Below are 26,646 nucleotides of genomic sequence, written 5' to 3' on the forward strand. Positions count from 1 at the left end.
TCTCCGTTAAGTGATAACCTTTAAGCGAGCTTCCATGACATCTTGTCAGCATTTAGATGATCGAATCTAAATTCTTTTTCTTTCTCTCATGTCCATAACCATCTCACAGAACAATGATTTCCTCATTCTTTGAATTCGCCCAAATAAGCCTAACTTGGACTATCATAATCATAAATGGCGTATTTACTTTCTCTCCGATATATCTTTCATTCATACCTCGTTCTTACTGTAAATTCTTAAATTCTTATGCACTCTAATCTTTCGATCACGAAAATTAAGCTTGTTTCATTTATCCGATAGTTGACTGAGCTAGGCTTTTCCCGCCAAACTAGTCTCTCTCTCTCTCTCTCTCTCTCTCGCCTCTCCTCCCTCTCAGCTCTCCTCGTCTCTCTCTCTCTCTCTCTCTCTCTCTCTCTCTCTCTCTCATTATTGTGTCTTTAACAGCGTCCATCGCGGGATCTTCTGATCCATTGTCTAACTCCAACGATTAATGCTGTTGCTAAACCGTGATTTGCAATTCACAGTTGCGTGCATCACGGACGTGACAATCACATTTATTTGGTAAGGCGACGCGTAACTTTGCCTTGACACGAGAGAGAGAGAGAGAGAGATAGGGGGAGACGGAGGTGAGAGATGGAAAGACAGAGTGACTCTTCAGACGTTTATAATTATTGTTCATCACTACATGCGTCCCTTAATTATACCGTAACTCATGGTATTTTCATGTGGTTTATATTTACACCTTGCTAACCACAACTAGTACTAACTTATTATTTTATATTTAATTGTTTTTGTTTATATTACGTCAGTAAATATTCCATTTCTGATAGTAAATTTCATGTAGAAATTACTTCGCTGTTTGGTTGATCTGTAGGCTAACACTGAATAAGATATTTTACGAGTCTAGGTTTGTGGGTGTGCATTTTATGAATTACTAATACTATTGGTAGGAGTTGGATATTTTCTTTTATTTCACCAAATAAAACAAAAAGTACACGTCTCATGAATGTTATTCGACCGTAAATATGTAAAAAAAAAAATAAAAATAAAAAAGCTAGGAAATTTCATTCGTCTATTTTGTATTGATGCATGTTTGCAGTCTAGTCCTGTGCTTATCTCCGTGTTTCTTGAGCTGCCATTTGCCAGTATTTGCTTTATTGTTTTTCATTTTCATGTGAGTCCTTCATCCCTCCACCTCCATTGACCTTGAACTGAAAAAGCTTCTTTGGTGCTTCTGGAATCTTAAGATTAAAAGGTAAATCTGTGGCTGGTTATAATCTTCCTATAGCAACAGTCACACTCACCCACCCACAGTTTAGTATTGTTGTAAAAGAAAAGGTAGTCTATTATTTATGGTACGTATTTCCATATATTAATGTGTATAACCGTTAAATACACCCACATTTTTTTAAGGTATATTCCAAATTCAGTGTTTAATTTATATTCTAAAAAGAATTCTGCCTTGTGTCTCCGATGTTTTATTCATTCATCTAGGACTGTTGAACTTTTTGTGAAAGTGTAAATGCTTTGTAGTCTCACTATTCCAAGCTCGGAAAATCAGGTTTAGGAGAGAGAGAGAGAGAGAGAGAGAGAGAGAGAGAGAGAGAGAGCGTTAAACGTTATCATGGTCAGTTTGGCCAAAGCTCGGAAAAGTAGGCCTAGGAGGGGGAGGAGGAGAGAGAGAGTAAAATCACAAACGACGTGGTTTAACTACATTGTAGTTAAACAAACCTCGGAAATGTAGACTAGAGAGAGAGAGAGAGAGAGAGAGAGAGAGAGAGAGAGAGAGAGAGAGAGTTAAACGTCACCATGGTCAGATGGTGAACGCAAAAGCGAACATTAACGGCTTGGCGTTGCGATGTATTTCTCTAAATTTGAAGTATAAAAGCTCCCCTTAAATAAACTTAAACTTGCATAAGAGGACTTGCGTAAGAGGAGGTCCAATGGTTTGGAATGGTGGGGGGCGTGGTTCTCGTGACCAAGCTCTCCCTGATATATCAGTAATTTTCATGTTGGAGAGTTGGAGTGTCCGAAAGGAACTCTACCATTCCGAATGAACACGAAAGAACTGCCAGTTAAGAAGGCAAATGTCGCGAGAGCATGACGGAATTCACAAGCTTTTAACTGGTGCTCTGTTTACGAGTGAATGGCGTGCGTTTGCTGTTCCATGAGTATTATTTGATGACGTGCAGATAAATGTGATACCTAACCATTAACTCCAAAGATTTTGGGCTTCACGGTGGCTCATTTTGAACCGCACCAGCCGCTTCAGGTCAAAGGTTAGCCTTGCGCTTTTTTATTTTTTTTATCCCTCGGTTAACCTACGGTTAGGATTATAGTGCCATTTTCTTTATTCTCTTAAAACATCGTTATCTATAAGTATGCTTCTATATAAAAAGTGTTTCTTTCAAAGGACATTCATGAAGAAGCCTTCCCCGAGGAGTAATATTCTTAGAAATTGAGGTTTAGATTCTATATACCTTGGGTTCAGATAGGCCTACGTAATGACGTAAATTTCTAAGCCGCAGTAGCTCAGCACAAATCTTCTGTAATACTCAGTCATTTATTTTAGTACAAACAAACGGATTGTTATACAGTAAATTTTTTCGATAATGCCAATTTATATTGAAATACAGTGTCACCTTAAACGAAAGTTCTATTATATCTTAAATTTGCAAACAATATCCCCAGATTTCATGCACAATTTGACTGAACATTGTTCATGTACAGCACTACGCTTGCTAATGCTGTACGAATACATGACTAAAGTTTAAATGTCAATGCACATTTGTATTCGTGATCCTGATACGCGTGTAAAATGTGGTACCAGTTTCTATCTACTTGCCGCAAAGCGTTCAGCAAGTTGTCAAAAAGATGTCAGGAAACTATTTCTTCTGACAAAGATGGAAAGGTGCCGTGTTGTGATCAGGCCTTCACGAAAAAATAAAAAAGTAAAAAGTTACGTAACATTACATCACAGTCTCTATCAAAGAATATCCCCGTAAGTGGTGATTACATGCAGTTTGTCAAGAATGACTTGACGATTCCACCGTGAGACAAGACACTGTGGAATTGTGTGAGGTAACGACGATTGCGGTTGCCGATTATTGCGACTCGGCAATAGGGAAATGGCGAGTTTTCTATCTCAAGAACTAGAGAGAGAGATGTGTGCAATTTCATAGACAAATCTTGTGTTATCACTCATTACTACAAGGCGCGGAACTGTGACCTATAATGTTTCGTTTTCACAAAGTCGGAGTCGTAGTCACGACATTATTCTTTGGATAAAGTATATACTGTAGTTACGCTGGAATACACAACTGCACCTGTTTTAAAACGGTCAAATAAATCATAATCTGTAGCAAACCTGCATTTTTGACATCAAAGAACGCAGCAAAGTTAAATTCGAAAGACGTATTTCAAAATGTGAGAATTTAAATTGCTACGCAGCCGTCGGTCCGTCGAATGGCGCACACCAGCTAAAGTGCAAGTGGACACGAAACAGCACGAGCGTCAACGAACGCAGTTTGCGTAACTCTCCTGCTAAAGCCTCACGTTTAGAAAGGAGATAGAGTTGATTACGTTTCGTAGACCTAAAAGAAAAAAGTATAGTACCATGTTTCCTTTAGAAATTTAATTTTTCTTGTCTCCACACAATATTTCTTTAATGCCATTACAGCCCAAATAATCTCATTTTTTCACTTAGCTAAAGCTTTTGTTTGCGCTTTCTGCCCGACTATAGTTCCCCAAAATGTTCCCTGGTGTCAATCATCATGGAGCGTGGAAGATCCCTCACCTACTCATTCCACTTCCATGTCTTCAACCACAGCCCATTTTCATGTCTTCTTTTATGAACCTCAAACTTCCTTTTCACTAACCTTATATTTCTTGATAAAATTCTCAGCCAGAGTTGCACTACTTTCCATCCAACTTATTCATTATTTTCTTCAATAATGAAAGGATTTCTACCCAGCACCTGGACGGCACGTAATGTCTCAAGCCTCTCGTATGTTGCCACCATTATGAGTATTATTAGTTGTATATCATCTGGTCACTGTTATGTTAACATAAAGACGACTTTACTAATCATATATCTCTTCCAGACAGAATAACTGTTTAGTGACTACAGTCCTTCGCTATTCTTAGGCCCCTTTTGTCTTCTTCAAGGGAAATGGCTGACAAATGCTAAGTAATTAGCGTAGTCTTATTACGTATTTCCTGCCGAAACGACATTAAGAAAAGAGCAATTAACAGCCAAATACATTAATCGTCTCAGGTGACCTCGCAGCACCTATAAATCACCTCTTCACATCAGCGTACTTCTTCCTGTTTGCGTTTGTCGTGGTTTTGATAACCTTTCAAAGTTCAAGAAATCACACTTTCTTCCCTCCTCTTTATTCTCTTTTCTTTGGTCTGTGGGGTGCCCATAGATATTAAAAATATAAACAAGTTATTAAAATTTCTTCCATTAAACTGGTAAATGTTTCTGTGACCTTTTCTGTTCCGGGTAGGGGAGCGAAACCCTAGACTCAGTCCGTCCCATTCATCTGGATTAGGCTGATATGGTAACACTGAAATCGATTATGCTACCTTTCAAAATTATATGCGGAATTTGTATAAAGCAATATAAAGCAATAAGAATGACATTGTGAGTTATAGGAACGTACAACAACAAAATTATAAATACATAAATTCTTTGCAAAATCAAACATACCGAGAATTGCTTCGTTAATAATGAATCGATCGAGTGAATCAAATACTTTTGAGACTCGAACTGAGACAACGAAAATGTATGAAGAGAAAATAACATTTGTGTGGTAACCCGAGATGATGGTGTTGGCAGCAGTGATAGAATATGGGATGTTGTATTTATTTATTTATTTATTTATTTATTTATTTATTTATTTATTTATCTTTCCAATAGCACTTTTGCAATATTGAATACCTGAGCATCTAAATTAAGCTCAAAATTGATAGCTATTTATTCTAGATAGTTTTTGAAATGTTTCTCTACCAATTAAAGATTCTTTGGTCTATCAGTTCTGCAGTGAAACCTGAATTTAATTTAGACCAATTTATTAGTCTCCGCCTCAGTACTAAATAGGTTTCCGTAGACCAGAGAGTGGCTAATATGCTCAGAGTATCCTAGAGTGCTTAATATTTTGAAGTAAAACACTCTCATGAAAAGTAAATTTAAAATAAACCAGGAGCATTGTAACTACATTCTAAAAACCTTGTAATCCAAAATGGTTTTCGTGGATCATAATTTCATTCGAGAAAAATGTCGCCAACACACAAAGAACACTAAGAAATGAAGAGTGAATCACTGTTATCTTACGACAAAGGCTCCCTCTTTGTAACAAAACCAGGAAAAGTAGTACAATGAATTTTATTACATTCGTTTTAATGTCATAAGTTTTTAAGAAAGACAGAGGAAAACATTTACGAGAGATAATGAGCAATGTCCGGAAACGGGGCAGAAGTAAGTGTGAAATGAGTCGTTCATAGTCCCTAGAGTTTTACCATTAAATATACAAGTATATTATATATATATATATATATAAATTATATATATATATATATTTTTTTTTTATTAAACTTAAAAATTTAAATTTTTTTTGGTAAAATAATAATTTTAATAATATTTTATATATAGATATATATATATATATATATATATATATATATATATGTATATATATATATATATATATATATATATATATATATATATATATATGCGCTACCTGGGATAAGCCTACAAACTTTGTTGTTGTTGTTGTTGTTGTGGGGGTGGGGCGGGGGGGGGGGCGGTTAGGTAAGCCTAAAAAGGTCTGAAAAGTCGTTCCGCGTTGCGTCAAAGATACAGGAATTTTAGGATAGGATATTTATGATTTATTTATGAGAATGAAATGGTAAAATATAAATAAAGTGCATGTTAAGCAGTACTGCAGAAATATTATTTCTAATGGAATATATATAATATTTATTTTAATTTGTGGTGAAACAACGACCTATTTTACCGTAGATTTTAGCACATTTAATTTAATGTTTACGACTTATGCGTGAGGGGAAAATCTTGCACGCGTATCGAGTAAGCTGGAGGTCGGATCACGCCTTTTTTTTACGGCTCGCACTAGAGCAGTGGTTCTTACCCTGGGGGTCATGGGGTTTCTCAGGGGATCACAAGGGATTCGGGAGAATATAATTTACTGTCATGTATTTTCATATATTTGAATGACGCCATCGAAAGTTGTAGAATTTTTCAAAGTTTTTTGTTCGTGGCATTTTCAGTAAACCATGGTCTTCCTATCATTTTGTTTCATATTACTTTTCACAAGGTTCGCCATTTCAAAATTTATTATAGGGGTCACGGTAATATCCTGAAGGGTCACGGAGCGGTCGTGGGATGGAAAAGGTTAAGAACCACTGCACTCTAGACTCTAGACTCTAGAGCATACAAAAGCTAATCTCGCACAACTTTTTATTCAGCGGCTCTCTGGTAACATTTACTGTGTAAAACAGGATAGTCTTCAAACAAAAATGACAAGGATTAGCAATAATAGTCAGTAAAAATATCAAGCTTAAATCAATGGGATTAGTCAAACGTTATATAGCTCACTCCTATGGGTATGTTATCCATAAAATTTAGCTTGATCTGGAGTAAGAACGAGTTTTGGGTTGTAGGCCTATAAAGTTAATACCCCAGTAAACATTCTCTCACAGTCCCTTCAGGAATAATAGAAATAGCCAATAAAAATAGTAAACTTAATGTGATTAGTAACAGTACTATCTAGCTCACCCTTATGATTATTTTATCCTTAAAACTTCGATTTAATTAACTGAAGTGAGGCCTAGTGGTAGGGAGTAGGCCTAATAGGTCGTTAGCCTAAAATGTCTTTAGTCCCTAAAGAGCAGGTTACCCATGTATATAAAGAGAGAGAGAGAGAGAGAGAGAGAGAGAGAGAGAGAGAGAGAGAGAGAGAGAGAAAGGGGAAGGGGTAGGGGGGCCTTAACCAAAACAAGAGAATGTAGTTGTAGGAACTATATTCTTTGGTGGGAGGAGCTTACGAGCGTAGACGCCGAGTTTGTATCAGACCGTTTACGCTAAGGTCCGTCAGTTCCTCGTTGGACTGTTGAGAGTAAACGTGTTTCTGCTCACTGGCTCTTCAGTCTTCTTTGCAACTTGAGAGAGATAGACGTTATAGTTCAGGTAAAGGATACATAGGCTTTAATATTTATCTTATGCTGAGTTGTTTATGCTTATTTGTTTAATTTTGTGATTTTTGTAACTTTATGAAATAAGTTAATGGCTGTTGTTTATTCCATAAGTTTACAATAAAATGTGTACATATATATATGTATATATATATATATATATATATATATATATATATTATATGTGTGTGTGTGTGTGTGTGTGCGCGCAAGCGCATGTAAACTAGGACGCAGTTTTAACTGAAGAGGAACAGAGGAACAAATGGAATTGCCAAGAAAAAGAAGTTAAAAAAAAAGAACAGCATATAAGGATACAAACTAATAAATAATAAGCTAGTATTAAAAACTCAAGTTGGAAGTTTATTCAGAGTAGGCATCAATTAAATATGGAGTCACTGACTCGACAGTGAGTATACTGAAGGAGTGCTAATATTACCTTTCTCACTGACCATGGCAACTAGCTCTAATCTATCTCACCAAAGGTAAAGCTGAAGAGAGCCCGAATAAGCTTTGCTTGAAATCTTCTAAGATCTCGAGAAGTCAAATTGGTGGTCTTATTCCTGTAAGTTACTTTGCTTTTCCTCTCACAGGGGTTGTGACTTACTGTTTTGAAAAATTCTGCCTTAAGATTTCATGAATAACTTAGGTACCTAGATAAAAAATTATCCCAATAATTTGATGAACAAAAAGGTCTTATAATTTTCCAAAATTTACTTGGAGAAACTGCCTCAGAATCACACGAAAGCTTACTGATTACTGAGCAAAGTTTTACCAAAATTGCCTTAGTATCTGCAAAACCAAAATGGCAATCACTTTTACAATCAAGGGTGTTTTTTTTTAAACAAATCCGATGAACAAAGCTTCCTTTTGCAACAACACGAATGCAACGCAAAAAAACGCAACTTGCAAACTCTTGCATGTAAACGCATCCGGTAATGAACTTTCATTTTCAGTTGCGTGTTGAAGGTCTATAGTTTGCGTGAGTTCGTTTTTCTTGTGTCACAGCGGGAGTTTTAGGATAGAAACAACTTTAATGCTTCTTATGAATCTCCAGATAATCACGTCTGTTCCATTCCTTGGGACAATTCACTGAATGTCCCATAAAGGGCTTATTTTGAAGGTCCTTCTTCCAATATCTCTCTGATATTCATCTTCCCATGTCTTGTTACACTTAATGTGTTGTTACGCGTCGTATGACTCGAAGATGCATCCTAAATATTTGGTTTCATCGGTACTCAGCATCACTTCATTGACTTTAATTCACCTGTATATTACCATGCTGAGTGCCTACAGGTTGTTCACTTCACCAGGAGACTTACCTTTCTTACGGACCAAATTCCCAAGAGCCTACGCTTTTATTCACAGTTATTCTCTATGTAATGATCTGCTGTACTTTGATTGCTTATTTTTCTTTTTACATCGAAATTGCCTAATTATCTGCTGTGATCATCCTCTGGCATACAGTTTTTCATTTGCTTAATACGTTTTGTCTTTTACTTGTAAACTGGAATTTCGTGTAACCCTATCTCAAGTGAAAAATTTTGCTGTCTTAGTCTCTAGGGGTCTCTCATATTATTATTAATTAATGTGATAATATTGCTCTTTTGGGCCGTAGTAGGTTTTTTTAACAGTATGTAGTATTTAGCTCAACCTCCCCACTCAAAACAAAACAAAGAGAATGTGACTGTCTTTTTTGGTTTCGTACATTCAATCTCGAATCGATTATCGATGGCGTAACTTAAGAAAGATGTGTGGTAGTAGTAGTTGTAGTAGTAACGTTGCGTCTTCGTAACGGCTCCTATGCTCGTATATAACTTGTCGTCCGTCTTCAATTTTGGTTTTTACTCCAATTTTAGGTGCATATTGTTTTTTCTCAAGAATAATTTTTTTTAATTATAAACAAAATTCCCAGTATGACTTAAACGTAATAAGACTTGCATTATTGTTTGATCGAAATCTTTATCTAGCTTCATATATCTTTCAGTCTCACATTCTTCTTCTCCCTTTCCCTCACCTTCTGCATGTGATTTCTCTTTCACTCAAAACTAACGACTGACTGGCTCAATGCTATTGCTATCCCACTTATCCAGGCAAAAGCCAAGTAAACATAAATTAAACCTGTTGTGAATACGATTCATGTCAGCCAAAAATAGAGGAGATAAACTATTATGAAAGCTACTTCCGGCTTCATGTAGTCTGTATTACTTCCAATTTACTTTGCTTCCCTGGGAAATCTCGGAGGCCTGCGCAAGCGCGCATTATTGCCTCTAAATCTCCAGAGAACCAAATAACTGAGCAGTGTTGGGAATTCAATGGGAAAACGTCCGTCCGAAGAATGAAAGTAAAAGTATGGAGCCTGACCTTAAAATCGATCCCAAAGAGTGCAAGCGGAACATGACGATTGTTGGGTTCTCTCTCTCTCTCTCTCTCTCTCTCTCTCTCTCTCTCTCTCTCTCTCTCTCTCTCTCTCTCTCTCTCTCTCTCTCTCGGTAACGTTTCAAGACAGAGTTGCGTTGAGTGATCGCCAAACATTCTTTTACACTCGAGTGGGACTAGAATAGATCGGCCTATGGATGGCTTTGTATGCTTGCCATCTCTCTCTCTCTCTCTCTCTCTCTCTCTCTCTCTCTCTCTCTCTCTCTCTCTCTCAGGCACGTATCAGTGACGTTTTCAAAACAAAATTGCATCGGGTAATCGGCAAACATTCTTTTATTCATCCGGTGTTAGGACTTGACCATATAGGACTCAGGCTGGCTTCATTCGAGAGAAATAAAAAAAATTAATAAAACCACATTTGTCGAATACTGCTCTTTGGCGCCAAGTGAAGAAAGCGGAAACTTCAGATTCATCATAACGATGAAATGATGTGAATTTGCAGTCACGCTACTGCTAGCTGTCTGGCAAACTGTTAAACCTTGTGCTGTTTAACGTGATGCTCGTCTTGCATGACAGTTTACAGACTGTTCTGTTGATAAAGAGAGAGCTTAATCACAAGTCTGTTGTTTTATAAATTGCTAATATATATTTACTAGAACTTTAGAGATCAGTAGCATTATTATTTTCAAATCGTGATAAATAACCCTGAAGGAAAATGAACTATGCTTTTGCACATTTGAAACTAACTTACCTCACATTGTTTGCTACCGATAAGCTATTTTCACTATATTTCCTGACTACAATTCTTCAAAAAGAGTAAAAATGAGAGAAAGGCTGATACGTAAATCAGTCTGAAAGTAAAAGATATATAAGAAGAGAATTTTTAAAAAATTGAATGTCAAGTATAAAAGACAGGTAGTAACTGAAGTAGGCCTATATATAACTGTCAGTGACTATCGCCTTTTTTTTTATTTTACTCTAAAGCCACCTTCTATTACGCGAATGGGTTAATGTTGAATATAGTGATATATATATATATATATATATATATATATATATATATATATATATATATATGTATATTATAATCATTATATATATACCATACATATATATATATAATATATATATATTTATATATAATATATATACTATTATATATATATAATATAGCTAGATAGATCAGATAAACTACCAGTATCTGTCATACTTGATCTAGCACCATTCTTTCAGGATCAGATCAGGACAACAGTTGCTTAAAAAGTTTTTTTCTAAGCCACCCAAACCCTGCCCACCACTCCCAAAAGAATCAATTTCCCTCACAATCCATTACGAAGAATAAATCATAGATGCCGAACTAATGGTTTCAAATGCAAAAAGAAAAGTTCAGTGGCCGTTTATAGAATATACGTTACGCCAGAATTCTCCGGCAGTTATGGTTCGTTGGAGGCCGTAATGAATATTTAATTATCACTCTTCCCTGCAGTTTAGTTATTAAATAGACTTTTGGTATAGTTTTGTTATAACGATCTTCTTTTGTTGCTCGTTTGGTTGTTTCAGTCTTGGCCTTGGAGGAAATATATAGAGGTGGTCGTTTGCTTAGTATTAAAAAGCACATTCTTAGAGCAAACTCGTGCACGGACGTGGCTTTATTAGTCTTACATATGCAATTGTTTCCTTTTACTATTCTCTCAATCATTTAGAAAATACAGATTGACATTATAAGTTTGAGAAAAACTGAAATTTAGAGTTAAAAAAAAATCTCGAGTAAATTCAGTGACAGTTCATCAGGATTCAGTTGGCGCCATCCCAAGAGTTTCTTTTGGGACAGATTTGAATATAAGGGAGTACAAGGGAAGTTTGGAGAATTCTGAATGTTATAAAGAAGGGTGGAGCAAAAGAAATCTACGAACTAATGACCTTAATCAATGGCAGGGGGTATGGGGAGGGGGAAGGTAGGATGTAATGTTCCTCGCCTGCCGGTATGACCAGCCTTACTTAGTATTGGTCTAAATATAAACTGAAATATAACTATAATTTAACGGTATATTAAGTTGATACCTGTCCTTTCTTGTCTTCTCATTTCCTTCGTTTCTGGTCTATAAAAAGGAAAATCAGATTGCCCGTGCCAACGGCCTTCAGTCTAAACGAAAATGGTTTTGCTTACGTTCTCCGATCACGTGATCCTTAAAGTTGGTTCAGTCACAGCCTCATTACTACGCTTCAGAACAATCTGTTGGTAGTCTATTGCAACACATCGCTTTCAATTCTTGTTTATCTTTTGTTTCACTGCGTTCTCTTTGTGGTTTTTTATTAAGCTGTCTCGTATCTACTTTTTAAAAATTTGTTTGTTCGTTCTTTTTCTCCACTTTTTATGGTTGATGCTCTTTTAAAAGTTGATCTCGCTTTCACGTTGCTCATTACCATGTTTCGTTATCCATGTCTTTCCTCGTTTATATGTATACGTATATATATAGTGATTGCGTGGATGTATATAATTGTTGACAGTTCCTTGTTCGTTACGTTCAGTATTGTATACTACAACGACAATACGACGTAGTAATAGTACTAATAATATTAAGGAAGCTCCTGATTCAATGCCACATGAATTTAAGGACAGCAAGTCACATTAGCTATTCCTTCCGTTATAGGATGAAAAGGAAGTCGGTAATTAAAACACGGAGGTTATTGTATTGGAATCTCGAAGGGGTTGAATTCTGTTGGATGGTTCCATCGTTTCCCCAAGTAAGATTATATCTGTGCAACAATAGACACTCGGTGACGTTTCATCTACTCGTTCTGTCATATTTTTAGCCTTTAATAACTACATATAACTAGCATGCATATTGTTCTTCTGCGAATATCAAGATATAAAACAGGTTTGACTCCCACTAGTGAAATATAATTCCTTTAGTCATTTCACTCTTTGAATCAAGTCGTTCTGTGGTTATTAATAATGAAACGCGGGATTTATTATTTTCCGGGCAGCCGGTGCTAAAAAAACTTGATTATTCTAATGTAGGACGAAACTCGTGAATATTTTTTAACTCTATTTCTGAATGAACGTAAAATTTCAATAATTTTTTTCTTTACATTTTCTCTATTGGTTGGTAGGAGTCTTGTCAGTTTTCTAGTGATCCTAACCGTCACCCAACCAGTTAACCCAGATTTAGATGGGTTACCGGAGTCCAATGAGGTCATGAAAAGGCCATGGAATTATCATTATCGTTCCAAGACTTCCTGAATACCGGAAGGCTCTATCAACCCTCCCGAAGCCACCCTTTCTAATGGAGGAAAATGAGTATGAAAAGGTATGCTTTAGAGAGAGAGAGAGAGAGAGAGAGAGAGAGAGAGAGAGATTGTCTATTCAAGTGATCAAAGTAAAGGTATCTGGTAAGAATGAAGCGAAGTTATTAAATATTTCAGGGAGAAGGAGATTGTCCATTAAAAATTTCGAAGTAGAAATAACTGGTAAATAATGCAGCGAACGTATTGAATAATCGGCTAAAAAAAAAAACGCTGATAGTATTCTAAAGGCAACTACTGAACGCAAATGTCAAGAAGAAGAGCCAAGGAGACTGGAGTCTCACGCAGCGGCTGCGGCAGCTGATAAGTGTAAACGTTAAGTTCAGTTAGAAAGAAAGTAGAGTGGCTAAACAGTTACATTACTGGAAAATGAGTTGCAACGAATGTATTTTGACATTGTGCGTGGCTGTTTTATTAATTTGTAAAAAAAAAAAAAAACAAAAAAAAAAAAAAAAAAAAAAAAACTTGGCGAATCAAAAGTATAAATCACAATAAAGCTCTTCTTCCCCAGGTGTGAGGAAATGAGACATTAACATGGTAAGATTAAGTGTTCTTTTGATGACATGTTCAGTCATCGGGTTCTTTCGTAGCCTATCACATGTTATAGTTACATCAAAATTACGTTGCCATATATAACTGACAGTAGTATGAAAGAACTGAAAAGTTATGTAGACCTAGGTGTGTTCCTTTGTACTCAAGGTAACTGGTAAGCTAACCTAGCGTGCCATAAATTGTAGAAACAATTGTATATTATATATATATAATATATATATAATATATATATATATATATATATATATATATATATATATATATGTATATATATGTATATATATATATATATATATATATATATATATATATATATATATATATTTACGTATATCTCGATGCTATGAACAATATGCTTTTCTGAGTCGTGTTTTATTAATTAATATACCGTTAATATTTGCAACAACTATACTTTATTTTTTTTCCACTCAATCCCAGATCCTATATAAATTGGTTATTTGACCTTTCGTCGTCAATACCAAAGGGGTGGTGAGGCCCCCTCTCCTCTCAAAAGTCACCCCCATCATAACTTTACAGTAAACTACTCGTTTCCCACGCCTGCAACCCCTCCCCTCCCCCCGTGTGTTTTAAACATAGTGAGAAGGGTTTTAGTGAATTAACCAACGTTTCCGTCGGAAATTAATGTGGTAGATCTAAGCTGGTACTATTCCGCGGCGAGGTGGACTATGGCAGTTGACGTTTTGCTACTACAGAATTTCACTTCTTGAACCAGAATTTAAAGTCATATTTTTTCGCCCCGCTGAAATGAACCTGTGATTTACCTTTGAACTCTATATACGCTTATGGTTATGCCATTTGCCAAACTGATCAATCAGCGTTTAATTTTACAGCTTCTGGACCATCTTGGTCTCTTTATGCTGATAGCTCTCGTCTGCTCAAGATTTCAGAATGATTTTAGAAGGAATTTATATTCCTAAGATAAAGTTTTGGACTAAATGTCCTGAGACGAAAATACAGTGTACTGTGGAAAGAACGTCGACTTAGCTATTAACCTACTCAGGCGGCTGATGATTTTAATTCTGTAATAGGTTAAAGGCGTTGTCGAATATGAAATAAGAAAAATATTTCGGTCAACCCAAGATTCAAGCATACTAAATCCTTTGTCGTTTTGCGACACCAATAATAATACAATAATAATAATGTATTAACCATTTTTATTGCTCGGACGAACGGCAAGCTCTGGAAATTCCTTTCATACCTACCGCCCAACATGGTAATCATAAATAATTATTCAACCCGGTTCCTTAGGCTAAGATGTGATAAGGCGGGTGAGAGTTTTGGCGGGTATAAGGGAAGTAAGGGGATCTGGTGGTCTTGATCTGGGGCTGACCCTAGATAATGCACTACTTTTTGGGGTTACATAATATACAGTACTTGTAGGCATACTTCATGTTTGGTAAAGTGATTTCGCAAGCTTGAGAGCATTGGCCCCCTGAACTTCTGACGAAAGTTTTGAATCCCAGACCGTGGAATTTAGAACGCTCGAGAAAAATTAGATTACAATTATGAATATTTGCTGTTTCAGCGTGTATTTTATTTACATTTTATAATATCAAGAAGTATTTACGTGAGATAACATTATGGGGTTATTTTCAGTTACTGGCTTAATTTTTTTTTATATATATTTAACGATTTCAAGAAGCAGCAGCTTTGTCGTAAGATTCCAACCATAGATGTGATTACAACATGGCGTTATTTTCAGCTTATGGGTGGGGTTTGTTTGCATTAAATTTTGATAATGTCAAGGAAAAGGTCTGACGTAAGTTTAGAGTATAGTTATTTTCTGTATACATACAATAATATCAAGCAGAAGAAGAAATAATAATAACGAGAAGGGACAGATGGTTATAGTTTACATTCGGTAACACCAAAAAGAAGAAAGTGGCGGGTGACGGAGGAGGATGAGGAGTCCCTAATATTTGTTTATGACATAATGCTCCCAAGCAGGAAAGAAGGAGTAGAAATGGCAATTGGCAACTGCCTTAGCCTAGAGCACCTTAAGAAATTCACATTTAATACGAAGCCAAGTAAATTAGCGGTGCTAGTAATAGATAAAAAAGCAAAGAAACCAGATATACAAATAAAAACAGAACTTAAAAATAGCCCAATTAGTAACGTGAAAGAATATAAGTACTTAGGAGAATGGTACACACTAAATGGCTCAAAGGAAGCAAGTATTAAAACGAGAAATCAAAAGGTTGAATACCTACTAAGAGAAATCAGAAGATATGGGGGACGTTAACAAAGTAGGAAACTCGGCACTAGAAGTAAGGAAAAAGATCTATGAAACAGTAGTTGTACCAACCTTATTTGCCAGCATAGAGACGTGAAGTAACGTAACGGAAAATAAATTAAATGCGCTAGAGAAAATGCAATAAAGGATCTTCCGAGGAATGTATGAACAACCTAAGGGCACGCCGTATTGGGGAATTATATCTGAGTCCGGCATATGGCCAGTAGCCTACAGAATTGATTATAAGAAGATAATGCTTTTCCACAACATAATAAATTTGGAGGAGAAAAGATTAGTAAAAGAAATAGTTGAAGATCAGTTAAGAGCCCCATTTGGGCAATGTTGGACAAAAAGCGTGGTGAACATATGCACCAAATATGATATAGAAATTAATGGACTAAGAGAATATCCCAAAGCAGCACTGAAAAGGGAAATAAAGAAAAAAATTAACCAAGATATCCAAGAGACTTTGAGAGAAAAGAGAAAAGAAATGAAGAAGCTGAGATTCATAGACGACTTCGAGGAAAACAATTACATAAGGGAACTGGAAAGAGAGGATGCCTGTATCATTATAAAAGCCAGACTGAATATGTTGAACTTGAAGGCCAACTTCCGGGGCAAATTTAAGGACGAGGTCTGTGAAATATGTAGAGTGGAGGAGGACACCACCGAACATTTATTCACCTGTAAATTACTACAAAAAGCAGATAAGGGTATAAATTTAGGGATGCTGTTATCCCCTAAAAGAAAACTGGGAGAATATATAAGGATAGCCCTCAAAATTAAGAATGTTCTTAACCTGGAAAGCGATGGATGTCAAAGCTAAGTAACACGGCTCTGCCTCACTTATAAAGAAGAAGAAATGAAAGGGAGTTTGGGTAAAAGTAAATAAAGCTTTGCACCTCATAGTGTAGTGTGCCCGCAACTGTGTTTGTGGAGTGAGCGTCTAGGAACCAGAACCAGAGGAGAGTTTGTTTGCATTTGATATAAATACCAAGAAGAATAAGTGGGAGGAGGTGCTCTTACATAAGATTTAAGGGTATGGAGGTCAAACTGCTCGGCCAACGGTACAAACTGGTATGGAGGTCCCCGAGTGACCTAGTTTTTTTGTAGCAGGAATATTGAGATACATTTTCCTTGTACACACACAAGCTCGCTCTCTCTCTCTCTCTCTCTCTCTCTCTCTCTACCTTCCGAGTAGATCGTTGTTAGTCAGTTTTAGCAGCCTGCCATTTCGTGTAGCTATACTCATGCTTGTTTGTCAAGGACATCTAGGCTTTTTCGCAGACTGTGAGCAATATTGAGTGTGGACACTGTTTGCATGGGTGACCACCAATTAATTATAACGTGAGAAACTGTTGGCTCTTCAGCCTCGTTGTTGGAAGGGCAGGATGGGTGCAATGCCAACGAAAAAAAAAAAAATAATAAATCACACCTGACAAAGTGAAGTACCTTGAGGAAGTCATGTGATTAGCAAAGTTTTTGTCTGGGTTTTGTCATGTATTATATATGTAAATAATCCCGTAGTTAAACCAAACAAGCCACTACTTTGGTGGCGGTAACTGTCAATAAATTGGCATTGGCTTTACATGATTTTAAAAACATTCCCGTATGCCAAAGTAGTGTATTAAAATGAAAAATTGATTTTTAATTAGCTATGTAGCTTTAGGAAATGTTACAAGGTTTTTATCCAAGTATGTAAATTACACGCCATTGTTAATATCAAGTTTGCAAATGTAAGGAAATTTCATCAATTTTATGTAGCTCTTATTACATCTAGGAAAATATCGATGCTTCTTTTCATGAATACTTTTATTTTCAGGATGATCCGTGTAGCGTTCTTAACAATGCTATCCTTGGCTGGGTCTGGTGCTTTGAGGGTTGACGACAAACCAGGATTTTCTTACTGCAGTTAGTATAACGGTCTTGTTATTTTCATTTATATTTCAATAAAATTCACTTCTCTTGGTTGTGTATCTCCGAGCAAGTGCCTTCGGAAAAAAAACAACTCTTAATTACGTCAGTGTAGAGAGATATGTTTGTGAGTAAATAAAGCCTAAATAAAGAAAATTAAAATGCTGAAAAAAATTACGCGTATTGTCAGTGGTGTGAATATTTTTTGCTAAATAAATGTAGAGGCTAGAGATAAAAAAAGAGCAATAAGAGGTTTTAGACTGGAAAGGTAAGATATAGTACATAGTTGGTTAGATGTGTAAATATGTATCCAAGCGTGTTTTGAGGTACGTAGGTTGATCACTCGCACAATATTCGGCTAGGTGAAATGTTTATGAATAATTTGAGGGAGGTTGGCGAAAAGTATGAATAATTTGGAAATGTTGGGAACAAGGTGGAGAGGGATGCAGAAAACAGATCCAAGAAGTTTGAAAGTCCGTTGAAGGCATGTGTTGAGTGGTGTAGTGTGTGTTTAGGAAAGTTAGCTACTATGAAACTTACATGCTGATAAGTGAAGTGATTTGCAATGGTTCTGTCCAGTAGGGACTGAAACTCAATTTATACTCTCTAATATTTTTTCCCAATGGTGTAAGCTCCCTAGAAAAGACCAGACAACAACACTACAGTGCATATTCTAACACTATAACTGGGCGACCAGACAAATCCCCAAAATTGACAGGAATTATGAAATGGAAAAGTTACCTTTGCAGCAGAGTTTGATGTCCGTTTTCATTTAAATTTTGAATACCTAAGGTTGTAATTTTGATAATGAAAATTGTTCTGTTGCCTTCAAATCCCAGTAAAAGATTTGGCCACTGGGGGAGCGCCCAGACCTCCTAGCTGTATGCCTTGTGGTCGGCGAGAGTACTTGGTATTCCTTATTTTACAATCATAATATCCATCTGGTCGCTCAGTGAAATTTCCTTAAAATATGCACTGCAACATTATCTTGCTTTACTGACCAAGCTGTGGATGAACCTAGTTCAGAGAACTTCCACAATGTTAGCTGTTTTCATATGCTTAAATGTAGGGTCCTCGTCAGCTTGTCGAACCCCTGCACTCACTGGATCATTCACATATCCTAGGTCTTGTTCACCCGCTCACTTCCTGATGTTAAGAGCCTTCCTTTCTAATACCTCTTTCATCCCAGCTACCCATCCCTTTCTATGGCATAATCTCCTCCTCTCTCCCAGTAATCTTGAACTGCAAACTCTCTACCAAATTGTCATGCATTCTTCCCACATGGTCAGACCATCACAAAAACAATAATTCGTTCAGCAATCCTTTTAGCTGATTAATATATGTGAATATACAATCATGTGTAGAAAAGACATATAGGTAAAAAACTATTGTCTTACAGAAACACCTCACCTAGCACAGATCGACAGAATAGAGGTGTCAGGCTGTAACAAATGGCCCTGTTTTATTGTACCAGGTCGTTCTGGGACTTACTCAATCACCTTTACATCAAACACTGGTAAAGTATTTTATGCAACTGTTACGTTTTAATTGAATTTCTAGATAGCCTAAGTACCTGAGGAAATAAGCTAGAGGCAAGAACTAGTGTTAACTTTTTCTTAATCGCACTGTAATTTGGGAGATCATTTCAAAATTTGTTAGTGCAAATGTTGTGAGATCATATTAAAAGTATCTTTCCCTTAAAAAAAATTAAATACTAAATTTTTCTTCTGCTGTAGACCAGGTTATCACTAACATGCACAGTAGCATTTACGCTTGGGTTAGACTGAGCATTCCAACCATCGGGAAACGTGACCCTACTAGGGTGGCTATGCCGGGAGAGACGAAGAAACCCTTGTGCCCCTTCTCTGCCCCTCAGTGCCCTGTGTTCCCCGGTGTCCAGACCACAGTTACCAAGTCCATCACCATACCACCACAAGCACGTCTGGTAGGTAGTGAAAGGCAGAGTGAATGCTATTCATTCAAAGCTGTCTCTATCTTTTTGCAATTCCTGTAATCAAGAAAATTCCCTTTACAAATAAGGTGTCATTTACTATATTTCCATAGCTTGAAAGCAAGTGATAAGTATTACAATCGGCCATTTCCTTCTAGGCTGTCATCAGTCTTGTTCCCAGTGTAAATCTGAAGCCATTGTATTTATTATCTGGAACTTTTCATAAAGGAGATATTTATGAAAATTTTTATATTTATGAATTCTTTTTACATTATAAAAATGCATAAATTTTCTTTCCCAAGATATACATTTTGCTATACATTAATTTTACTGCATGTAAAAAGGTTGAAAAACAGGCAGAAAATTCTCTCTGAGCCCTCACCCTTTTCCTGCTTCTAGGGGAGATGGAGTTAAACTGTCCCAATGACCATTGTGACATTTGATTGTTGTCCGATGTCAAAATATTTATGATTAGCTTTTTTACAGTTGCGCCATCAAAATTTTAAGGGAATAGTTAGAAACAATTGTAGTCTCAGACAGTTGAGATTAAAAGCAAATCCATTTGTAGACATACCTTCTTATCTTATTTTATTTTGATTTACCTTTGCATCAAGTGCAATTTTGTAAATTTATTTTATACTTTTTTTTTTACAGGCAAAGAGTCCGATGTTGGTTGAGTTCCAAATCCAGAATCAGAATGGCCAAACAGTCACCTGTTTTAGAGCTCCAGTAATAGTTGGATAACTACTGCTGATCACCAAATGATACAAGTAATTTTTATTGCATTATGTCTGTTAGTTGTCCAGAACTGGTAGAATCATCCATGAATTCTGAATTCATTACTGTACATCAGAAAATAAAATTGTAATGATAGCCTAAGTAGATCACAACAACAGAACTATTTCACTGGCCATCAGAGACAATGCAGGGTTGTGAATTGTATACTGATGTAATTGTGCTAATGATAGAACTTGCTTTCTGTCTGACTAAATTGATAAATCACGGTTGTGAGCTTCAATTGTATAATTTTAAGATTATTGGGTAAAGTGTTATAGTAATGTACTTAAGACTTAGTACAATATTTGCTACAACTGTTTTCGTGATCTCTCAAAATGTGCAGTCCACAGATCATTATGACTCCTTACAGTCATCCCTTGAATCCAAGCAAAGTGTTACGATGTTGTAATGGTTTTATATTGTGGATTCACTAGGCATCACAGGCAAATAGCACTCACAGATCATATGGCATAAAATATATACTGTATGTACAGCAGATGCACAAATTACAGTAGAACAGTAAATTATACATTAGTATTGTACAATAGCTGTACCATACTGTAGTTGGAACACCTCCCCCATTCATAAAACAAAAAGATTATTTATGTACAAAATCAGTCTTCCTCTGTCTCTGTCTCTGTCTCTGTCTCTCTCTCCTCCAAACTCATGAGTGATCAGATTCAAACCTCAGCAACAACCTGCTATGGCAGCTTTAAACTGAAATTCATTTCTTTGGGATGACTCTTACCTACTGGTAAAGATAGTCTATATCTCTACGCTGATAGGCGAGGAGATATAAGCTATCTTTAACATTAGGTAAGTTTCCAAATAATAAATTGTATTATGAAAATTTATATTTCTTTGAACATGAAACCTACAGTGACGCATTGATGTATATTGAGCAGCGATGTTGCAAGACCACTTGGTACCATAAAGAACAGTAGAAAATTGGTATATGTAAATTATGATCATATACCAATTTTATCATATACCAATTTTATCATATACACTGATCATGGAAATCTAAAGTGGTTTACCACTGATCAAAGTCCTTTAGGTAAAATTCCTTCGTGATTTGAACAAGTACATAAAGAAAAATATGATCATTGATGGGACAGCAGCTTTTGCTCTCCTGTGTTAATGATCAAATTCCAAGTTGAGAAATTGAATGCATCACCAGGTGAAAAGAGGTTGGAGGCTTCCTCCTCACCCATCAAGATGGATGATCCTGATGCCACCAATTCCTTGCATCACAATTTTTAATTGTTTTTACCGGTTTTCCAACCAACTGCTGCTAGAACTATCCTAAAGTTAAGACCGTAGGTTTGTACCTGTGAAAAATATTAATTGATTAAAAATTTGTCATAATAATGTTTATTTTTTAGTCAGGATATAGTATGTTTTTCTGAATACTTTTATACAATGTACAAATTCTTTCCATTATGAATAATATAATGTGTATGCAGATTCTGTACAAAGAAATCCATTTGTAAAGATTTGTATATGGATTCTGTGAGTGAATGTTTTCTTTTTTTCTTTTTAAGAACTATTTTCTTATATAAAATAAGCTGTTAACCTTCATTCATGATCCTGCTAATTCCATTTTTAACCAAATTTTCCCATTCCAGTAATGTTGTCCTTGTTATTTCTCCTTTTTCTCCTTCTGTACCTTGTGTAACCAAAGCTGTCCAGTACTACTCTGAAATTTTTCAATTCATTTGGTATTGGACAAGCATGAAAACTACCAAAATTAGTTATAGCTGGAAATACACTTAGTTAAACTAAAACCAATTTTATTAACCACATACTTTTATATAAAATGGAGAATGAAATATTTTACAGTGAACAAATAAAGTCTGGTAATAAGATAAGGCAAAACTCTATAGTGACAAGATCATACTACAATTATTAAAAAATTTGTGTGAAATGCTTCAGATATCTCTTAAGCTTAGCCATCATTCCTTCATTGTGATATTCCTATTGACCATGATGTCCTATGTTAACAGAAACTACTTTATTGATCTAGGGAATCACATCTGGAAGTATTTTTAAAATGGTTTGCCTCTATGGACAAGAAGCTGTACGTATGTTTTTACTTTTCACCTATTTCAAATACTACTGCTGTTTTAAAAAGAGTAGTGAGGTTTATACACCCAAGTACAGTATTTTTTTCAGTATTATTCCATTGCCCAACTTTTTTGCCTAAATTTCATTACTGTACTCTGTTCGATTTGGATATTACCAGTACTGCTGATGATTAAATGTACTACAATTGACTTTTCCAAATAAATTGTGTGTATTTTGTTGTATCAAACTGCATTATTTACAACAGCCATGCTTGATAGCTTACTTGGCATTTTGTGAGAAAGGTGAGATGTTAGTGCTTATGAGAATCTATTTGCCTTTATATTGAAAATTATTGATAGTTCTGTATCTTAATTTTGGCTTTTGATCTTTCAGTCTACTGATTTAGGAATAGTAGTTATTTATTGGTTAGGTTTGTTTGTATGGTGTTTTTACGTTGCATGGAACCAGTGGTTATTCAGCAACGGGACCAACGGCTTTACGTGACTTCCGAACCACGTCATTTATTGGTTAGGATTATCACTTTCAACCTGGCCTAATTAGGCACTCTGAACAAGAGACCGAGTCTCTTTACGATGGAGTGTCATGAACATTTCTTGCAATCTCAACTCCTAAGCCTCTTCCACCTTCTGGCGTAATGGAATTAGATAGTCCATGAGTGATGAGATCTTGGGGTCTTTTATAAGATCCTTCCATTCTAATGAGGTTAGGTATTACAAAGACCGGCCTCTGTCTCTGTTAGCGACATTAGCTTTCATTTTCATCACCTACACAGGCTTTGGTCAGTCATATCAAAGATGATCAGAAAGTGTTAGGAGCTTGTAGTGTCCATGCTGAACCCAGTTTCTTTTACCTTCAAAAGAGAAGGTTACCTTTGTACATCAACCATATTCCAGATTATCCCAGTCTTTGCCAAGTTAATGCTATATTGGACTTCAACGGTGAAGGGAGCAATGACTTCAATCAATTCAGTACATAGCCAGTACTATCTGGAAGGGTCTAATTGAAGACAGTCTTTCACATGGAGACTGTACTGGGGAAGAGTCCTGCACTCTTCTATTACAACATCCAGACTTTAAAACTAACAGAGGCTAATTTGGCTTTTGTAGGGCTTTAAAAAATTTTTTTTTTTTTTTTTTTTTTTTGCTGCTTAAGAATGATGTCATTCCACAAGGTCTTTGCCTTAGATTTTTAAAGGTAACATTTCTAACATAGTATACTATGCAATAAAAACATAAATCAGTTCCCCATGAGATGCATGTATGCATAGCAGCATAAAAAGTGCAGTATTAAAAATAGCCTTGCCTTGAAAATTTTGTATTTTTTTGTATAAAAAAAGTAAATAAAGTGCAACAGCAGCCTGAAATTTTGATTATAAAAAAGAAAATAATGTGCAATCGCAGCTGAAACTGATATTAATACAATTACTGTACTATATACCAAGTGCTAGATTTATGATGAAAATTTTAATTCAAAACATTACGGCAAATTTTTCTATAGTAGTACATGCAGTAGTTTAACAAATGATAAATTCATAAAAATGCAGTAGTATGTATTTTGTAACATCGGTTCTAAAGTAAAAAACAAAAGGTTACGAAAGTTTTTGTGTAACATACAGTACTTGCTTAAAACTTAATACATTGATAAATTTCTTATATAAACATTTCTGCTGAAAAGTTTAAAGACAAAATAAACAAAATTGGTTGCTTAATTCATTTGTTAACAAAATAATGCAGACTACTAATTGCCAAGATAGAAAATTTTACTCTTGGTGTTACTCTATGGATATTGAGAAATCTAATCAATATCACTGGGAAAAATAAATATACATGTTATTCAGACTTACTGATGTGAAATAAACAGTAATATTGAAGAAGTCTCTGTGTATACAGTACATTCTACATTTATCTGTGAAAACAAGGTTTTACGTATTACGTACTTACATTTCAAGTATGTACGTAGTACAATTACCATCTTATTAACCTCTGTGATATACTGTATACAGTAAAGTGTAAATGAAAAATTACATTTAAGTCTCAGAATACTGCAAAGTTTAACCCACAAAAGTTAATATTCACTGAAGTTGCACAAAGTCTTTCTAGTTTCAAGGTATTGTTCACAGAACACTTACTTTTATAATTCAAATGCCAGTTATGAACACATTACAAAAATAAATCTATACCCTCTGTATGAATTTTGAAATGTCTTCATTCCTGTCTCGAGGAGTTACAATAATTATGACCTGGTCTTCTTCATTCCCTTCACTTGGCATAAAATCATTTTCAAATTTGATCTCAACTGAGTCTGTCTCAAAGTCCTCCACTTTTGTATCATTTTCAGAAACACAATCTTGGACAGTACTAGACTGAATATACTGAACAGATGTGCACTCACTTGCTGAATCAGCTACTATATCTTTGTTACCTTTGTAATCTCTGTTAGCTGACTTTTGACTAGACGCACTAATGAAGGGTGTATTCTTTCTGAAATATTTTGCACCTGCATGGGTAGAACGGTAATGTCTCTGGGCTGCGAGTGGTGACGTGAAAGATATTTTGCAGAGAATACAACGAGGGCCATGTGTAACAACATGGCTGAGATACTCTTGTTTCTGGATGAAAGAAATTCCACACTCTTGACAAAAGAATTTTTCATGTGGTTGGGTCTTCAGATGGTGTTGAAGACCACGCTGCGTTGAAAACTGTACTTTACATATCTTGCAACTGTAGCTACGAGCTCGGCGATGGAAGAGATTCTGAGGATAATGAAGTTATAATGATGGAGTTGAGAAATATTTTGAGTTTCCTTGTCTTTACTAAAGTACACCTTGTATGGACTTATATGATTTTCATTGTCATAAAAGTATATAATAGTAAAGCCCTCAATTTGGTGAAGCTATATTCTAATTAACTGGAAAATTCACATGGAAAAATATTTCAAGATAACACATACACACAGCATTTAATACTAAAAGATTGAATTATATGTATACTATGGAAAAATTGAAAAGGACTTAAATGTAGTAATAGAAATAATTCCGGATTACATCCTAAAATTTAAAAAAAGGAGCTGTTACTGATGCTGTATAGCAGCCTGCCAACCACACTTGTGCCTGGATTGACAGGTACTTGACTTTATGAGTAAAATACAATGGCAGCTAATATCCATATGAGAATAGGAATATAGAAGAGGCAGTATACAGTGACACTTAAAGAATAACATTACTTCTGTGAAATTTAGCTAAAGTTTTGAAAATAATTCGTGCAAGATGTGAATAAAAATGAACAAGGTATGCGTGGTGCGTTTGCTATACTCTGTTTTTTTCCATCTGTCCATCCGCCTGTGGTGTTTTTGTATGGTAACACTGCGTCCCGGGCTTTACATAGTTACATTGCTTACCCTCAACAATAATAATAATATCCTATTTCGAATATTAACGGTGTAATTCGCATACTGTAATTTATTAAAATACTTTTCAGTTGCAAATGTACTCCCAGATATCCTTTTATTTACCTAAAACTTACACATAGCGTAACTATTTAAAGCCAGGGACGCAGTGTTACCATACGCAAACACCACAGGCGGATGGACAGATGGAAAAAAACAGAGTATAGTCATAATGAAATTGATGAATAAATAAAAGTAGAAATCTACTGTATGTATTATATCAATCAAGTAACTAATGCTACAGCCCTAGAAAAAGAAGTAATTACCTCATGGCTATTTAGTTGTTTTTGAGTGAAAAATTTCCTACCACATCGGTGACACATAACCGTTCTCTCTCCATGACGAAGTTTGTGAGACTTCAACAGCATAGGATGTGGAAAAGTAGCATCACAATGTTCACATTTATACACCACACTGGAAAGAATTCAAAATAAATGGAAGAGACCAGAAAACAAAAGCAGAAAACTAAACAATTGGACTGAAGTGAAGCTGCAAACCAAAGTAAGTACATAGTATTTGAGGAAAATTAATAATATTCATTCTACTTTAATGGTGGGGACATATCACATTAAGAATATTTATAAAATTTTCTCTGTATGTATACAACTATTTTTATACGTAGTTGGAAATATACGAGTATTGCAAGGCAAAACAAAAAAATTCTTAATTTAACATAGATAACTGCAATCACTGCTGCACAAAAGTTATGGTGCAAATCCCTATGGATGGGATGAAGGCACAGTGGAGTAAAATTATGGTTGGTATA

At 35.6% G+C, this 26,646-nt stretch overlaps 2 protein-coding genes across 3 annotated transcripts in view; one reads left to right on the forward strand and one right to left on the reverse strand.

Annotated features, from left to right (window-relative positions):
* Nucleotides 1–2,080: 2,080 nt before the first annotated feature.
* On the forward strand, nt 2,081–22,135 carry LOC135208722 (uncharacterized). 2 transcript variants are annotated; one of them, XM_064241211.1, is made up of 5 exons: nt 2,081–2,279; nt 17,529–17,617; nt 19,020–19,136; nt 19,357–19,565; nt 20,226–22,135. In XM_064241211.1, exons 2-5 carry the CDS (start codon nt 17,530–17,532, stop codon nt 20,313–20,315), a joined length of 504 nt encoding a protein of 167 aa, XP_064097281.1. In that variant the 5' UTR covers nt 2,081–2,279; nt 17,529; the 3' UTR covers nt 20,316–22,135. The 2 variants fall into 2 exon arrangements, with proteins under 2 accessions (XP_064097281.1, XP_064097279.1); XM_064241209.1 differs by lacking the exon at nt 2,081–2,279 and adding an exon at nt 7,087–7,213.
* A 1,568-nt stretch (nt 22,136–23,703) lies between these two features.
* LOC135208721 (endothelial zinc finger protein induced by tumor necrosis factor alpha-like) overlaps nt 23,704–26,646 on the reverse strand; it is a 55,844-nt gene continuing 52,901 nt past the window's right edge. The window contains exons 10-11 of the mRNA XM_064241208.1: nt 26,147–26,294; nt 23,704–25,188 (exon numbers count right to left, since the gene is read on the reverse strand). Coding sequence (XP_064097278.1) covers nt 24,610–25,188; nt 26,147–26,294 — 727 coding nt within the window. The 3' untranslated portion in view covers nt 23,704–24,609. The remainder of the gene's footprint in view (nt 25,189–26,146; nt 26,295–26,646) is intronic.

The sequence above is a fragment of the Macrobrachium nipponense genome, chromosome 35, assembly GCF_015104395.2.
Source record: "Macrobrachium nipponense isolate FS-2020 chromosome 35, ASM1510439v2, whole genome shotgun sequence".
NCBI classification, from domain to species: domain Eukaryota; kingdom Metazoa; phylum Arthropoda; class Malacostraca; order Decapoda; family Palaemonidae; genus Macrobrachium; species Macrobrachium nipponense.